We start from the raw sequence: 18,839 nt of genomic DNA, 5'->3' as shown, positions 1-18,839 counted from the left end.
TCATTCTTATTTATTACTCAACTTGTTGAAGTCAATGAGAGAACCACCTTCATGCCCCCACATCCTCCCAACCAGGTACCCATGTGTCATGGCCTGGGTTCTTCAGGAAGCAGCCTCTGACGTAAAGTTGAGCGGGCAGGACCTTTATCTGGGAGTGCCCCCAAGAGAGCCCTGTGGACAGGAGGGGAAGGAAGCAGTGTCAGTTAGAGGAAGGACAGTGCATTGATGCAGGCCTGATGATCCTTCCCCAGCTCCATGGGGAGTTCTGGACTTATAGGAATTGTGTGCATGGGCCAAACCTATACCATGGTCAGTCATTAAATGTGGGCCACATGGGAGGGACATGATATTTTTTGTTTTTACCATTTTATTTTATTTGTTTTTTTAGTTTACGTCCAAATTAGTTAGCATACAGTGCAACAATGATTTCAGGAGTAGATTCCTTAATGCCCCTTACCCAATTAGCCCATCTCCCCTCCCACCACCCCTCCAGTAACCCTCTGTTTGTTCTCTATATTTAAGAGTCTCTTCTGTTTTGTCCCCCTCCTTGTTTTTATATATTTGCTTCCCTTCCCTTATGTTCATCTGTTCTGTGTCTTAAAGTCCTCATATGAGTGAAGTCATATGGTTTTTGTCTTTCTCTGACTGACTAATTTCACTTAGCATAATACCCTCCAGTTCCATCCATGTAGTTGCAAATGGCAAGATTTCATTCTTTTTGATTGCCAAGTAATACTCCATTGTATATATATATACCACATCTTCTTTATCCATTCATCCATGGATGGACATTTGGGCTCTTTCCATAATTTGGCTACTGTCAGTGGCGCTGCCATAAACATTGGGGTGCATGTGCCCTTTGGAAACAGCACACCTGTGTCCCTTGGATAAATACGTACTAGTGCAATTGCTGGATTGGAGGGTAGTTCTATGTTTAATTTTTTGAGGAACCTCCGTACTGTTTTCCAGAGTGGCTGCACCAGCTTGCATTCCCATCAGCAATGCAAAAGAGATCCTCTTTCTCCGCATCCTCACCAACATCTGTTGTTGCCTGAGTTGTTAATGTTACCCATTCTGACAGATGTGAGGTGGTATCTCATTGTGGTTTTGATTTGTATTTCCCTGATGATGAGTGATGTGGAGCATTTTTTCATGTGTCAGTTGGCCATCTGGATGTCTTCTTTGGAGAAGTGGCTATTCATGTCTTTTGCCCATTTATTCACTGGATTCTTTGTTTTTTGGGTGTTGAGTTTGATAAGTTCTTTATCGATTTTGGATACTAACCCTTTATCTGATATGTTGTTTGCAAATATCTTCTCCCATTCTGTCAGTTGCCTTTTAGTTTTGCTGATTGTTTCCTTCGCTGTGCACAAGCTTTTTGTTTTGATGAGGTCTTAGTAGTTCATTTTTGCTTTTGTTTCCCTTGCCTCCGGAGATGTGTTGAGTAAGAAGTTGCTGCAGCCAAAATCAAAGAGGTTTTTTCCTGCTTTCTCCTCAAGGATTGTGACGGCTTCCTGTCTTACATTTAGGTCTTTCATCCATTTTGAGTTTATTTTTGTGTATGGTGTAAGAAAGGGGTCCAGGTTCATTGTTCTGCATGTTGCTGTCCAGTTTTCCCAGCACCACTTGCTGAAGAGACTGTCTTTATTCCATTGAATATTCTTTTCTGCTCTGTCAAAGATGAGTTGGCCATACACTTGTGGGTCCATTTTTGGGTTCTCTATTCTGTTACATTGATCTGAGTGTCTGTTTTTGTGCCAGTACTATACTGTCTTGATAATTACAGCTTTGTAATGCCGTTTGAAGTCTGGGGAGGGACATGATCTTGGGCAAGGCAGGTTTCTGTGGCTAAGGCAGGTCGTGAAGGGACCACAGCTGGAGGCTTCTAGCAACTGGGGAACAATTCCTTCCTTGAAAGAAACTTGGGTGGTACATTGCTATCCCTGAGGCGCTGAGATAACATAGCGAAGACAGAGAACAGCCTGCTTTGCAGATTCTTAGGCAATTTTATTGACATCATGAGGTCCAGTGTATCACAAGAACATCTCAAGGAGAAAATCTTCATGAAGATGAAGGCCAGCCAAGCCTCTCAGAAGAGTGGGACAGCTTTCACACTCCCTACTGGTTCACGGCTCCCATCATCTGGAGCGGTGGAGAGAGGAGAAGGCAGATGCAATGTTCTCACCAAACTTCCATTTTTGGAGGAGAGATTTTTTTTCTGATAATTTACTGATTTTTAAAAATCAGCTCATGAAAATTCTTATCTGGATGTGGCACTTCTGTGGGGGATTAGAAAGAATATACATTTGGCAGTCAGGAAACCACAGTTCCAGTCCTGACCCTGCCTCTTTCCTTATAGCTCTGTGACCTTGAGCAAGCCACACAGCCTCTCTTGGCCTCAGTTTCCCCATCCATAAGATAAGATAGTTTGGCATGAAGAGGTCTGTGGTCACTTCCAGCTCAGGATCATGAAGCTTCTCCAACACGTAGGCCAGGAGTCAATAAACTACAGCCCACAGGCCAAATCTGGCTCAATACCTGTTTTTGTAAATAAAGTTTTACTGGAACACAGCCATGCTCATATATTTTGCCTCTTTTCTATGGCTGTTTTCATGCAACAGTGGCAGAGTTGAGTAGTTGCAACGGAGATTGTCTTGCAAGTCTAAAATATTTATTACTTGACTCTTTACAGAAAAAAATTTGCCATCCCCTAGGCAAATCTTCCATCACGTGCCATTCTAAAGAGGAGAAGGAACAATATGGGCCACGAGGACATGGCTTTGCAATAATTTGGGCCAAGAGGGGTGTCTGTCAAGTAACATTTCTGGAGTATTCCTTGGGCAGTTGCGAGAAAGGGGAGGGTCAAAGGAGATGAGGAGAGAAGCATCCTGAACATACCGTGCACCAAGGGCAGCGTCTGCAAGGATTCCTGAGTAAGCAGTGTCCTTAAGTGGGATCTTGTTTGCCAAAATATCCACCCCTGCAATCCCTGCATCAGCTCATTTTTACCCCCACAGCAGGATGTTTAGCACGGAGGGAAAACGCAGGTTTCTCTTTTACCATCAAGGTCATTTGTGTAGGAACTGAGCTGGGGGAATAAATGAGTAAAGTAAATGAGTAAAGGGAAATTTTGGAAGAAATGAGGGAAGAATCTCTCTCTGCTGGTGAAATGGCAGAATCATGAAGCTGTCACTCCTTTAGAGAAAATAGCTCTGCTGGTAAGAGACCACAGAAGTAGGAGGAATCCCGACAATATTACTATTATGAGCTGTGCTCCGCAGTCTTAAGAAGCACAGCTTCTAGTTGCTTAACGACTCTTCATATCATCTTGTGTTCATCTCAGTGTCAAAACAGCCCATGGGGTAGTATCAAGTGTTATAATCCTCATCATCCTATATTTCACAGGTGTGGAAAGACTTCAGGATGATTTGCCTGATGCTTTTTATAACGTCTGCAGCGTTTTATGTTTCGTCTCAGACATTTGCCTCTTAACATTTGGTCCTTTCGATTGCTTTTTGTTGTTGTTGTCAGTATTAGTGTTGTCTTCCCAGGGAAATTCCACCCCCCTGGAGGTCCGGGAAGATGTCTCATACCAGGTCATAGAAGGTTTGCATTGAGAGAAGGCAGTCAGTCTAATGAAGCCACTTAAATATAAAATGAGGAAGACGAGGCTCTGAGAGGTGACCTGAGGGCCACATAGCTGGTGAGAGTAGAGCTAGAACAATAACTATGATCCTCTAACTTGAAGGCTGGTGCTTTTTGCACAGATCTTCATTACACCTCTTGGTAGTCTCCCTACCAAGTGTCTTATGTATACATACAAAGTAGTACTCCTGGTGAGTATCTAGACAGATACCCTGTCTTTTGAAATAGATTAAGCTCTTTCTGGGTTAAGGACCATGGCTACTATTTACATTACTTTAACTCCTAACTTTGAGCATCAAAAATATAATCCCTACCTTAAGAAACTAGAAGATGAGGAGTGAATTAAACCCAAAGCAAGCAGAAAGGGAAGAAATAATGAAGACAAGAGTGGAAATAAATGAAATAAATAGCAAATGAATGAAATAAAATAGAAAAACAATACAGAACATCAATAAGACCAAATATTCTTGAAAAGATCAACAAAATTAATAATTTTTTAGCTATAATGTCCAGGAAAATAAGAAAGGACTCTCAAATTCATGAATCTGGAATGAGAGGGGAGACATAACTACTAACCAACCTTAAAAAAATGAAAAAGATGAGAAGAGTATACTGTGAACAACAGTATGGCAGCAAATCAGAGAACTTAGATTACATGGGCAAATTTCTAGAAAGTTACAAATTCCCAAAACTGAGTGAAGAACAAGAAATCTGGACAGACCTAAAAGAAGTTGATCAAATTAGTAAACTAAAAACTTCCAGTAGAGAAAAGCCCAGGCCCAGAAGCTTTCACTGGTGAATTCTGCCAAACATTTGAAGAAGAATTAATACCAGTTCTTCACAAACTCTTCCAAAAAAATGGAATTTGAAGAACGCTTCCGACTTCATTCTGTGAGGCCATTCTTTGATACCAAAACCAGACTAAGACATCACAAGAACAAACAAATAAAATGATGAACCAATATCCATCATGAATAGATATGCAAAAATCATCAACAAAACACTACTAACATAAATTCATTTAAAAAACATTAAAAAAAACAAAGGATTACACATGATCAAGTAGGATTTGCCTGAGAATGCAAGGGTCATTTAATATCAGAGGGTCAATAAATGAAATATACCATATTAATAGAATAAAGGGAAAAATTATATGATCATCTTAATAGATGCAGATAAAGCATTTGACAAAATCCAATATCCTTTCTTTTTTTATTACTATTATTTTTTTAATTTTATTTTTTATTTTAGAATATGCATCCAAATTAGTTAGCATAAGTATCCAAAATCTATAAAGAGCTCACCAACTCCACACCCGAAAAACAAATAATCCAGTGAAGAAATGGGCAGAAAACATGAATAAACACTTCTCTAAAGAAGACATCCAGATGGCCAACAGGCACATGAAAAGATGCTCAACGTCACTCCTCATCAGGGAAATACAAATCAAAACCACACTCAGATATCACCTCACGCCAGTCAGAGTGGCCAAAATGAACAAATCAGGAGACTATAGATGCTGGCGAGGATGTGGAGAAACGGGAACCCTCTTGCACTGTTGGTGGGAATGCAAATTGGTTCAGCCACTCGAAAACAGTGTGGACGTTCCTCAAAAAATTAAAAATAGACCTACCCTATGACCCAGCAATAGCACTGCCAGGAATTTACTCAAGGGATACAGGAGTACCGATGCATAGGGGCACTTGTACCCCAATGTTTATAGCAGCACTCTCAACAATAGCCAAATGATGGAAAGAGCCTAAATGTCCATCAACTGATGAATGGATAAAGAAATTGTGGTTTATATACACAATGGAGTACTATGTGGCAGTGAGAAAGAATGAAATATGGCCCTTTGTAGCAACATGGATGGAACTGGAGAGTGTTATGCTAAGTGAAATAAGCCATACAGAGAAAGACAGATACCATATGGTTTCACTCTTATGTGGATCCTGAGAAACTTAACAGAAACCCATGGGGGAGGGGAAGGAAAAAAAAAAGAGGTTAGAGAGGGAGAGAGCCAAAGCATAAGAGACTCTTAAAAACTGAGAACAAACTGAGGGTTGATGGGGGGTGGGAGGGAGGAGAGGGTGGGTGATGGGTATTGAGGAGGGCACCTCTTGGGATGAGCATTTGGTGTTGTATGGAAACCACTTTGACAATAAACTTCATATATTGAAAAATAAATAAATAAATAAAAAGGAAAAAGAAAAAAAAACAAATTAGCATATAGTGAAGCAAAGATTTCAGGAGTAGATTCCTTAATGCCTCTTACCCATTTAGCCCATTCCCCCTCCCACAATCCCTCCAGTAACCCTCAGTTGTTTCTCCATATTTATGAGTCTCTTCTGTTTTCTCCCCCTCCCTGTTTTTACATTATTTTTGTTTCCCTTCCCTTGTGTTCATCTGTTTTGTCTCTTAAAGCCCTCATATGAGTGAAGTCATATGATATTTGTCTTTCTCTGACTAATTTCACTTAGCATAATACCCTCCAGTTCCATGCACGTAGTTGCAAATGGCAAGATTTCATTCTTTTTGATTGCCGAGTAATACTCCATTGTATATACATACCACATCTTCTTTATCCATTCATCCATGGATGGACATTTGGTCTCTTTCCATAATTTGGCTACTGTCAGTGGCACTGCTATAAACATGGGGGTGCAAGTGTCCTTTCGAAACAGCATACCTATATCCCTTGGATATTTATCCTATTAGTGAAATTGCTGGGTTAGAGGGTAGTTCTATTTTTAATTTTGGGGGGAACCTCCATACTGTTTTCCAGAGTGGCTGCACCAGCTTGCATTCCCACCAACAATGCAAAAGAGATCCTCTTTCTCTGCATCCTCGCCAAAATCTGTTGTTGCCTGAGTTGTTAATGTTAGTCATTCTGACAGATGTGAGGTAGTATCTCGTTGTTTTGATTTTTATTTCCCTGATGATGAGTGATGTGGAGCATTTTTTCATGTGTCAGTTGGCCATCTGGATGTCTTCTTTGGAGAAGTGGCTATTCATGTCTTTTGCCCATTTCTTCACTGGATTCCTTGTGTTTTGGGTATTGCGTTTTATAAGTTTTCTGTGGATTTTGGATACTAACCCTTTATCTGAGATGTCATTTGCAAATATCTTCTCCCATTCTGTCGGTTGCCTTTTAGTTTTGCTGATTGTTTCCTTCGCTGCGCACAAGCTTTTTGTTTTGATGAGGTTCCAGTAGTTCATTTTTGCTTTTGTTTCCCTTGCCTCTGGAGATGTGTTGAGTAAGAAGTTGCTGCAGCCAAGATCAAAGAGGTTTTTTCCTGCTTTCTCCTCAAGGATATTGATGGCTTCCTGTCTTACATTTAGGTCTTTCATCCATTTTGAGTTTATTTTTGTGTACGGTGTAAGAAAGGGGTCCAGGTTCATTGTTCTGCATGTTGCTTTTGTTTCCCTTGCCTCCGGAGATGTGTTGAGTAAGAAGTTGCTGCAGCCAAGATCAAAGAGGTTTTTTCCTGCTTTCTCCTCAAGGATATTGATGGCTTCCTGTCTTACATTTAGGTCTTTCATCCATTTTGAGTTTATTTTTGTGTACGGTGTAAGAAAGGGGTCCAGGTTCATTGTTCTGCATGTTGCTTTTGTTTCCCTTGCCTCCGGAGATGTGTTGAGTAAGAAGTTGCTGCAGCCAAGATCAAAGAGGTTTTTTCCTGCTTTCTCCTCAAGGATATTGATGGCTTCCTGTCTTACATTTAGGTCTTTCATCCATTTTGAGTTTATTTTTGTGTACGGTGTAAGAAAGGGGTCCAGGTTCATTGTTCTGCATGTTGCTGTCCAGTTTTCCCAGGCACCACTTGCTGAAGAGACTGTCTTTATTCTATTGGATATTCTTTCCTGCTTTGTCAAAGATTAGTTGGCCCTACATTTGTGGGTCCATTTCTGGGTTCTCTATTCTGTTCCATTGATCTGAGTGTCTGTTCTTGTGCCAGTACCATACTGTCTTGATGATTACAGCTTTGTAGTATAGCTTGAAGTCTGGGATTGTGATGCCTCCTGCTTTGGTTTTCTTTTTCAAGATCGCTTTGGCTATTCGAGGTCTTTTCTGGTTCCATACAAATTTTAGGGTTATTTGTTCTAGCCTTGTGAAGAATGCTGGTGTTATTGGATAGGGATTGCATTGAATATGTAGATTGCTTGGGTAGTATCGACATTTTAACATTATTTGTTCTACCTATCCAGGAGCATGGAATCTTTTTCCATTTCTTTGTGTCTTCTTCAATTTCTTTCATAAGCTTTCTATACTTTTCATTGTATAGATTTTTCACCTCTTTGGCTAGATTTATTCCTAGGTATTTTATGGTTTCAATGCAACTGTAAATGGGATCAATTTCTTGATTTCTCTTTCTGTCACTTCATTGGTGGTGTATAGGAATGCAACCGATTTCTGTACGTTGATTTTATATCCTACAACTTTGCGGAATTCATGAATCAGTTCTAGCAGTATTTTGGTGGAATCTTTTGGGTTTTCCATATTGAGTATCATGTCATCCGTGAAGAGTGAAAGTTTGACCTCCTCCTGGCTGATTTGGATGCCTTTTATTTCTTTGTGTTATCTGATTGCAGTGGTTAAGACTTCCAATACTATGTTGAATAACAGTGGCAAGAGTGGACATCCCTGCCTTGTTTCTGACCTTGGGGGGATAGCTCTCAGTTTTTCCCCACTGAGGATGATATTAGCATTGGGTCGTTCATATATGGCTTTTATGATCTCGAGATATGCTCCTTCTATCCCTTCTTTCTTGAGGGTTTTTATCAAGAAAGATGCTGTATTTCATCAAATGCTTTCTCTGCATCTATTGAGAGGATCCTATGGTTCTCGTCCTTTCTTTTATTGATGTGATGAATCATGTTAATTGTTTTGCGGATATTGAACCATCCTTGCATCCCAGGAATAAATCCCACTTGGTCATGGTGAATAATTTTTTAATGTATTTTTGGATCCGGTTGGCTATTATCTTGTTGAGGATTTTTTGCATCCATGTTCATCAGGGAGATTGGTCTATAGTTCTCCTTTTTAGTGGGGTCTCTGTCTGGTTTTGGATCAAGGTAATGCTGGCTTCATAGAAAGAGTTTGGAAGTTTTCCTTCCATTTCTATTTTTTGAAACACTTTCAAGAGAATACGTGTTAACTCTTCCTTAAATGTTTGGTAGAATTCCCCTGGAAAGCCATCTGGCCCTGGACTCTTGTTTTTTTTGGCAGATTTTTGATTACTAATTCAGTTTCCTTACTGGTTATGGGTCTGTTCTTCCTGTTTTAGTTTTGGTAGTCTATATGTTTCTAGGAATTTGTCCATTTCTTCCAGATTGCCCATATTATTGGAATATAATTGCTCATAATATTCTCTTAATATTGTTTTTATTTCGGCCGTGTTGGTTGTGATCTCTCCTCTTTCATTCTTGGTTTTATTTATTTGGGTCCTTTCCTTTTTCTTCGTGATCAAACTGGCTAGTGGTTTGTCAATTTTGTTAATTCTTTCAAAGAACCAGCTTCTGGTTTCATTGATCTGTTCTATTGTTTTTTTTGTTTGTTTGTTTGTTTCGATAGCATTAATTTCTGCTCTAATCTTTATTATTGCCTGTCTTCTGCTGGTTTTGGATTTTATTTGCTGTTATTTTTCCAGCTCCTTACAGCTTAAGGTTAGGTTATGTATCTGAGATATTTCTTCCCTCTTTAGGAAGGCCTGGATTGCTATATACTTTCCTCTTAAGACTGCCTTTGCTGCATCTCAGAGGTTTTGGGTTGTGGTGCTATCATTTTCATTGACTTCCATATACTTTTAATTTCCTCTTTAACTGTTTGGTTAGCCCATTCATTCTTTAGTAGGATGTTTTTCAGTCTCCAAGTATTTGTTACCTTTACAAATTTTTTCTTGTGATTGATTTCGAGTTTCATAGCATTGTGGTCTGAAAATATGCACGGTATGATCTCGATCTTTTTGTACTTACTGAGGGCTGATTTGTGTCCCAGTATATGGTCAGTTCTGAAGAATGTTCCATGTGCACTGGAGAAGAATGTATATTCTGCTGCTTCAGGGTGAAATGTTCTGAATATATCTGTCAAGTCCATCTGGTCCAGTGTGTCATTCCAAGCCATTGTTTCCTTGTGGATTTTTTGATTAGATGATCTGTCCGTTGCTGTGAGTGGGGTGTTGAAGTCTCCTACTATTATGGTATTACTATCGATGAGCTTCTTTATGTTTGTGATTAATTGATTTATATATTTGGGTGCTCGCACATTTGGCACCTAAATGTTTACAATTGTTAGGTCTTCTTGGTGGATAGACCCCTTGATTATGATATAATGCCCTTTTGCATCTTTTGATACAGTCTTTATTTTAAAGTCTAGATTGTCTGATATAAGTATGGCTACTCCAGCTTTCTTTTGTTGACCATTAGCATGATAGATGGTTCTCCATCCCCTTATTTTCACTCTGAAGGTGCCTTTAGGTCTGAAGTGGGTCTCTTGTAAACAGCATCTAGATGGGTCTTGTTTTCTTATCCATTCTGTTACCCTATGTCTTTTGATTGGAGCATTGAGTCCATTGACGGTTAGAGTGAGTGCTGAAAGATAGGAATTTATTACCATTATGATTCTTGTAGAGTTGGAGTTTCTGGTGGTGTTCTCCGGTCCTTTCTAATCTTTGTTGCTTTTGGTATGTATATATATATTTATATATATATATATTTGGTATATATATATATATATATATATATATATATATATATATATATATTTGGTATATATATATATATATCTTTTCTCCCCTCAGAGAGTCCCTTTTAAAATTTCTTGCAGGGCTGGTTTAGTGGTCACAAACTCCTTTAATTTTTGTTTGTCTGGGAAAGTTTTAATTTCTCATTCAGTTTTGAATGACAGCCTTTCTGGATAAAGAATTCTTGGCTGCATATTTTTCCAATTCAGCACACTGAATATATCCTGCCACTCCTTTCTGGCCTGCCAAGTTTCTGTGGATAGGTCTGCTGCAAACCTGATCTGTCTTGCCTTGTAGGTTAGCGACTTTTTTTCCCTTGCTGCTTTCATGATTCTCTTCTTGCCTGAGTTTTGTGAATTTGACTATGATATACCTTGTTGATGGTCGGTTTTTGTTGAATTTAATGGGGGTCCTCTGTGCTTCCTGGATTTTGATGTCTGTGTCTTTCCCCAGGTTAGGAAAGTTTTCCGCTATGATTTGCTCACATAACCCTACTACCCCTATTTCTCTCTCTTCCTCCTCTGGGACCCCTATGATTCTGATGTTCTTCTTTTTGAATGAGTCACTGGTTTCTCCAATTCTTAAATCGTGCTTGTTTGCCTTAATTTCCCTCTTTTTTTCTGCTTCGTTATTCTCTATAAGTTTGTCCTCTATATTGCTGATTCTGTGTTCTGCCTCATCCATCCTTGCAGCCGCTGCATCCATCCATGATTGCAACTCAGTTATGGCGTTTTTAATTTCATTCTGGCTATTTTTTATTTCTTTTATCTCTGCAGAAAGGGATTCTAATCTATTTTCGACTCCAGCTAGTATTCTTATTACTGTGATTCTAAGTTCTGGTTCAGACATCTTGCTTGTATCTGTGTTGGTTAAATCCCTGGCTGTTGTTTCTTCATGCTCTTTCTTTTGGGGTGAATTCCTTCATGTTGTCATTTTGAAGGGAGAAAAGGAATTAATGAGGTAGAAAATTGAAATTTAAAAAAATTAAAATAAAAAAATATTAAAATTAAAAATTAAAAACACACACACACAGAAATCGAATAGATGATGCTAGATCCTAGGTGTGTTTTGGTCTGGGTGTTGAAAGTGGTTTGACACATTAGAGGGAAAAAAAGTGGGGGGCGGGATAAAAAAAAAAAGGAAATCGTTTGAGAATTTAAAAAAATGAATACACTGAAGTAGACAAAAGTGAGATGATGTGGGTAAAATAGAATTTGAAAAAATACACACAAAATAGAAAATATAGTAGAAAAAAATTAAAGAAAAATATTTTTAGTAAAAATTAAAAAGAAATATGAATTTTTTCATTTTCTGTATTTATGAGAAAAGAAAAGAAACAAAACAGAAAAAAAGAAAAAAAATCATTTGAAAATTTGAAAAAGTGAATACACTGTAGCAGACTAAAATAAAATGATGGGAGTAAGATAGAATTTGAAAAACTTACATAAAAGCAAAAAATATAGTAATAAAAATTAAATAAAAATATTTTTAAAAGAAATTGAAAGCAAAAATGAAGTTTTTCTCTTTCTGCATTCAAGAAAAAGAAAAATGAAAATGAGAAAAAAAAGAAAAAGAAAGAAAAAAAGGAAATTGTTGGAAAATTTGGACAGGTGAGTACACTGAAGTAGACTAAAATAAAATGATGGAGGTAAAGTAGAATTTGAAAAAACTTACACAAAAGTAAAAAATATAGTAATAAAAATTAAAGACAGATATTTTTAATATAAATTGACAATAAAAATGAGTTTTTTCTCGTTCTGTATTCAAGAAAAAGAAAAGAATTTTAAAAGAGAAAAAGGAAAAAGAGAAAGAAAGGAAAAGGAAAAAATTAAATAGATGAACCTGCTAACAGATTGAAGTAGGACTGAAATTGCTTAGTTTTCCCCTAGAGGTCAGTCCATGTAGCTCTTTATAGTCCATAAATTAAGCTGGAGGTGAGCTTAGTTCTTGAAGAGCGAAGTTGGCTCAGTTGAGCTGTTACAGCGAGCCCCGCCCTCCACTAGATGGCGCTGCTAGCCTACTGGGGTGGATTGTTGTGGTGCTGGTAGGTGCGCATGCGTGGGAGCGGTGAAAATGGCGCCACCCAGCTACCCAGTCTGTTCTCCCGGATCAGCAGTCGCCCACCCGTCCTCTGTTTTCAGCTCTCATCCACTCCCCACTTTTTCACTCTCTGTGACCAGGCCCCAGGCAGTACCTCTCTCCCAAGTTTTGTCTCAGATGTGGCTGTTTTCCCCAGCCCCTTACTTCCAAAGGACGGCGGCTTTGGCCCATTCTGCCCCTCTACGGGAGGGTCTCACTGAGCAGTGGCCGAATGAGCAAGGGCTGAATGTCAGCTGCACCCAGGAATGCCCGCTGGACCCTGCTGTTGCCGGTGCCCCAAGACTGCGGCCAGGTGCCAGCCTGCCCAAAAAAAAGTTCACGAGACAGTGTAGCAGCAGCTTTTCAGAGATTATGAAAAATCACAACACGTATCTGGCCCCAGGCTTCACCCTCAAAGACCTTGCCCCAGCACCAGCCAATGTGGCTGCCTTTTGGGGTCTTCTGGGACCGGGTGGCTTCAACAGTCTCTACCAAATGTCCTTCCAGCAGTGGAATCACGTCTCCCCGTGTGGCCTGAGAACCTCCCAGACTTCACTCTGTTCCTGGGGATTCACCCTTCCCATCAGAGAACCACCAGGTATCGAGCTGCAGAGTTGGCTGACTTTGCGCTCCCCTTGTTTACAGTCTTAATGGAATTTAAACCCTCTCCTTTCTCCTTTCTCCTTTCTCCCTTTTTAGTTTAGCCCCTGCGACTGTTTCCAATTTTCCACTTTCTCTCCAGCTGCTTTTGGGGAGGGATGCTTTTCCTGTATGCTCCCCCCCTCCCCAGTGTCCGTCTTCTCTCCTCCCGCAAAAGGGTTCCCTACCTTCTGCGGCTTCTTGCTTCGCAAGTTCAGCTCTCCGTTCCGTGTACCTGCTGAATTCTGTGATTCAGGTTGTGCAGATTGTTGTGTTAATCCTGCAATCAGTTTTCTAGGTGTGTAGGATGGTTTAGTGTTGGTCTGGCTGTATTTCATGGACACGAGACACACAAAAAGCTTCCATGCTTTTCCGCCACCTTGGTTCCTCCCCTATCCTTTCTTGATTAAAAAAAAAAAAAAACAAAAAACAACACTCAACAAACTAAGAATAGAAAGGAACTTCCTAAACCAGATAAAGGGCATCTATGAACACACTATAGCTAATTCATACTTATTGGTATAAAAATGAGTGTTTTTCCCCTAAGATCAGGAACATGACAAAGATGTTTTCTTTCACCACTTCCATTTAGCACTGTCCTAGAGGTTCTAGCCAGGGAAATTAAGTAAGGAGAAGAAATAAAAGGCATCCAGGTTAATGAATGGATAAAGAAGATAAGATTATATATCTTATATAGAATCTAGGGGTATTACTCGGCAATCAAAAAGAATGAAATTTGCTGTTTGCAACTATGTGGATGGAACTAGAGGGTATTATGCTAAGCTAAATTAGTCAGAGAAAGACGAATATCATATGACTTCACTCATTTGAGGACTTTAAGATACAAAACAGATGAACATAAGGGAAGGGAAACAAAAATAATATAAAAAAAAAAAAAGGAGGGAGACAAAACAGAAGAGACTCTTAAATACAGAGAACAAACAGAGGGTTGCTAGAGGGGTGGTGGGAGGGGGGATGGGCTAAATGGGAAAGGGGCATTAAGGAATCTACTCCTGAAATCATTGTTGCACTATATGCTAAGTTTATGTAAATTATAAAATAAATAAATTATTTTCTTAAAAAGGCATCCAGGTTAGAAAAGAAGTAAAACTATCTCTACTTAAAGATAACATGTTCTGGGGCACCTGGGTGGCTCTGTCAGTTAAGCGTCCGACTTCGGGTCAGGTCATGATCTCGCGGTCTGTGGGTTCAAGCCCCGCATCGGGCTCTGTGCTGACAGCTCAGAGCCTGGAGCCTGTTTCAGATTCTATGTCTCCCTCTTCCTCTGACCCTCCCCTGTTCATGCTCTCTCTCTCTGTCTCAAAAATAAATAAATGTTAAAAAAAATTAAAAAAAAATAAAGATAACATGTTCTTGTACATAGAAAACCCTAAGAAATCCACTAAAAACTGTTAACACTAATAAACAAGAAGATTGCAGGATACAAGATCAATACACTAAAACCAGTTGTATTTCTACACACTAGCAGTGAACATTTCAAAAATGAATTAGCATCAAAATAAAATACTTAAGTATCAAAAATAGCATCAAAGTAGCATCAAAAAAGTATAAATTTAATATTATACATGCCTTATGCTGAGATCAAATTTGGAAGCACAAAGAACAGGGTAAAGAATATTTGCAAATTCTATATCAAGTAAAAGTTTAATATCCATAATATGTAAAGAACTACAACTCAACAACAAAAATACAAACAACTCAATTTAAAAATGGGCAAAGTACTTGAATAGACTTTTTTTTTTTAAAGAAGATCTATAAATGGCCAAAAGCCACATGAAAACTCATTAAGGAAATGCAAATCAAAGCCACAATGAGATACCACTTCACATCCACTAGGATGGCTATAATTTAAAAACCAGAAAATAACAGTGTTGTTGAAGATGTGGAAAGCCCTCATACACTAATAGAGGGAATGTAAAATGGTGTAGCTGCTGTGGAAAACAGTCTGGTGGCTCCTCAATAAGCTAAGTACAGAATTAGTATATGACCCAGCAATTCCACTCCTGGATATATACTCAAAAGAATAGAAAATGAGTACTCAAACAGATTCTTGTAGGCCAATGTTTATTGCATAATTACTTACGACACTAAAAAGGTAGAAACAACCCAAGTGTCCGTCAATAGATGAATGGTTAAACAGAGCGTGATATATACATGCAATGAATATTATTCAGGTATAGAAAGGAAGGTCTAATACATGCCACATGCTGATGAACCTTGAAAACAGTATGCTAAATGAAAAAAGCCAGATACAAAAGGATACATATTGTATGATTTCATACCACACTTGCCGAAAGAGACGGCCAAAGGCTCCTCGAGAATGTTTGCTTTTCCATAGGTGTATTTCCCCTGAGTTCTCTCCTATAAAAGCCTGTCTTTTAAATAGCAGTGTCCCATTTAAATAATCCTTTCTGACAGAGGCTTGGCCCTGGAATTCCTTGTGCATATTAAAACTATAAATAATCCTGTCATTAGGAATAAATCTCCTTAATGTTCATGTCATAACTGAATTCACCTCTAATTAATGTAGCATTACCTAGTGGCACAGGTGGATTAACTTCTGTTTTCTGATTGCCCTTGAATGTTGCCTGGAAGTTGCCGGGGTGCTGATGGAGTCAATAAGGGCTGTGCATTGATTTTCAGATGCGAGGACGATCCCCAGCACAGCTCCAGACGTGTCCCCGGGACTAACAACGTTCAACAGCACAGTGGCCGCGACCAAGATGAAACACATGAGGGAGTAAGTAGCATGTTGCCTGACCCCTAGGAGAGTGGAACATCAAACCATATTGACAAGGAGTGTGATCCTATCACGTAATGCTATTCCACTTGGACACCACAGACATAACAGCTGTGCTCTTCTAGAAGCCGGTGTAAAAACTCATTTGGAAAGGCCTGAATCTGCATCAAAAACTCCTGCTGTGGTCTGAATGTGTGCCCCCCTCCCACAAATTCATATGTTGAAATCCTAACCTCCAGAGGACATGTTAATAGTAGGTGGAGCCTTTGGGAAGTGCTTACATCATGGCACTTAATGACTGGCACATAGGCCTTATGAATGGGATTGGTGCCTTGTAACAGAGGTTCCAGAGAGCTCCCTAGCCCCTGGTGCCATGTTGGGACACAGGGAGCAGTTGCTGGCTTTGAACCAGGAAGAGGGCCATCACCAGAAGCTGCCCATGCAGGTGCTTTGGTCTTGGGCTTCTCAGCCTCCAGGACTGTGAGCAATGCATCTCTGTTGTTGATAAGCTACGCAGTCTATGGTAGGCTGTAGCAGCCCTGAAGAATAAAGACAGCACCGGTTACAGGCTTCTGGGCAAAGAAGAAACCCCAGCCTCCTAGTCCAAATTTTCCTGGACAATTCATGTCTGTAGATCAGGAGTTGACAAATTCTCTCTATAAGGGGTGATGTAATAAATACTTTAGGTTCTGTGGGCCGTAGAATTTCTGTCACAATCACTCAACTCTGCTGTTGTAACACAAAAGCAGCCTTAGCCAATATATAAATAAGTAAACGTGGCTGTGCTTCAATAGAACATTGTTTCAGGCTGAAATTTGAATTTCATACAATTTTCAAGTATCACAAAATATTTTTATATTTTTCAACCATTTAAAAATGTAAAAACAATTCTTAGCTCGCAAAATGTACAAAAAGCAGGTGACAGGCCACTGATTTGGCCTGTGGCTCTATCGTTTGAAGACCCCTGCTAAACTTCTAAAGTCTACTTCCTGTATTGGCGCTGTTCATGAACAGTTAGGGAAGTTAGGCAAAAATTATTTTTCAGTCGATTTACATTTAGATTGTTCTTGCAACACCACACATCCTCATACAGGTTGATGTTTGAAAGCAAAGGAGAGGGGCGCCTGGGTGGCTCCGTCAGTTAAGCATCCAACTCTTGATTGTACCTCAGGCCTTGGTCTCAGGGTCATAAGTTTAAGCCCTGCCTTGGGCTCCATGCTGGGCCTATTTAAGCAAGAGAGAAAGAGAGAGAGGGAAAGAAAGAAAGGGGGAGGGAGGAAGGAAGGAAGCAAAGGAGAAAAAAGTGATGAAAATTATTTCCAAACTTAAAGCTGGTAGTGTATTTTCTTTTTTTTTCATGAACTTTCATTTAGTTTATTTTTTTTTTGAAGTCCTTTTTTTTCTTTTTTTTTAAATATGAAATGTATTGTCAAATTGGTTTCCATACAACACCCAGTGCTCATCCCAACAGGTGCCATGCTCAATACTCATCACCCACCCTTCCCTCCCTCCCACCCCCCAGCAGCTCTCAGTTTGTTCTCAGTTTTTAAACGTCTCTTATATGTTGGCTCCCTCCCTCTCTAACCTTTTTTTTTTCCTTCCCCTCCCTCTTGGTCTTTTCTTAAGTTTCTCAGGATGCACATAAGAGTGAAAACATATAGTATCTGTCTTTCTCTGTATGACTTATTTCACTTAGCATAACACTCTCCAGTTCCATCCACGTTGCTACAAAAGGCCATATTTCATTCTTTCTCATTGCCAAGTAGTATTCCATTGTGTATATAAACCACAATTTCTTTATCCATTCATCAGTTGATGGACATTTAGGCTCTTTCCATCATTTGGCTATTGTTGAGAGTGCTGCTATAAACATTGGGGTACAAGTGCCCCTATGCATCAGCACTCCTGTATCCCTTGGGTAAATTCCTAGCAGTGCTATTGCTGGGTCAAGGGGTAGATCTATTTTTAGTTTTTTTGAGGAACCTCCACACTGTTTTCCAGAGAGGCTGCACCAGTTTGCATTCCCACCAACAGTGTAAGAGGGTTCCCGTTTTCTCCACATCCTCGCCAGCATCTATAGTCTCCTGATTTGTTCATTTTAGCCACTCTGACTGGCATGAGGTAATATCTGAGTGTGGTTTTGATTCGTATTTCCTTGATGAGGAGCGATGTTGAACATCTTTTCATATGCCTGTTAGCCCTCCGGATGTCTTCCTTAGAGAAGTGTCTATTCATGTTTTCTGCCCATTTCTTCACTGGATTATTTGTTTTTCGGGTGTGGAGTTTGGTGAGCTCTTTATAGATTTTGGATACTAGCCCTTTGTCCTATATGTCATTTGCAAATATCTTTTCCCATTCCGTTGGTTGACTTTTAGTTTTGTTTATTGTTTCCTTTGCCGTGCAGAAGTTTTTTATCTTCATGAGGTCCTAAGAGTTCATTTTTGCTTTTAATTCCCTTGCTGTTGGGGATGTGTCAAGTAAGAAATTGCTACGGCTGAGGTCAGAGAGGTCTTTTCCTGCTTTCTCCTCTAGGGTTTTGATGGTTTCCTGTCTCACATTCAGGTCCTTGATCCATTTTGAGTTTATTTTTGTGAATGGTGTAAGAAAGTGGTCTAGTTTCAACCTTCTTCATGTTGCTGTCCAGTTCTCCCAGCACCATTTGTTAAAGGGACTTTCTTTTTTCCATTGGATATTCTTTCCTGCTTTGTCAAAGATTAGTTGGCCATACTTTTGTGGGTATACTTCTGGGGTTTCTATTCTATTCCATTGGTCTATGTGTCTGTTTTTGTGCCAATACCGTGCTGTCTTGATGACTACAGCTTTGTAGTAGAGGCTAGAGTCTGGGATTGTGATGCCTCCCGCTTTGGTCTTCTTCTTCAATATTACTTTGGCTATTCGGGGTGTTTTGTGGTTCCACATAAATTTTAGGATTGCTTGTTCTAGCTTTGAGATGAATGCTGGTGCAATTTTGA

General features: G+C 39.5%; 1 protein-coding gene and 1 long non-coding RNA gene across 9 annotated transcripts in view; one reads left to right on the top strand and one right to left on the bottom strand.

Annotated features, from left to right (window-relative positions):
* NEK11 (NIMA related kinase 11) overlaps positions 1-18,839 on the top strand; it is a 278,066-nt gene that overhangs the window by 207,981 nt on the left and 51,246 nt on the right. For 6 of the 7 annotated variants that reach the window (XM_078432346.2, XM_078432347.2, XM_081790131.1 and 3 more), the window contains one exon: positions 15,771-15,867. The exons of the other annotated variant lie outside the window; for it this stretch is intronic. In XM_078432346.2, coding sequence (XP_078288472.1) covers positions 15,771-15,867 — 97 coding nt within the window. The remainder of the gene's footprint in view (positions 1-15,770; positions 15,868-18,839) is intronic. 7 annotated transcript variants of the gene reach the window in all.
* Positions 15-17,192, bottom strand: LOC132676656 (uncharacterized). 2 transcript variants are annotated; one of them, XR_013549859.2, is made up of 5 exons: positions 16,922-17,192; positions 15,664-15,890; positions 13,295-13,507; positions 12,583-12,788; positions 15-171 (listed from the first exon to the last, which is right to left on the bottom strand). It is a non-coding gene; the product is annotated as an uncharacterized LOC132676656 (long non-coding RNA). The 2 variants fall into 2 exon arrangements; XR_013549860.2 differs by lacking the exon at positions 12,583-12,788 and having other exon boundaries at positions 16-171; positions 16,922-17,188.

Source organism: Panthera onca, chromosome C2 (assembly GCF_046562875.1).
Source record: "Panthera onca isolate mPanOnc1 chromosome C2, mPanOnc1 haplotype 2, whole genome shotgun sequence".
Lineage (NCBI taxonomy): Eukaryota > Metazoa > Chordata > Mammalia > Carnivora > Felidae > Panthera > Panthera onca.
Note: the sequence above shows the minus strand (reverse complement) of the source record. Positions and strands in the feature narration are given on the sequence as shown.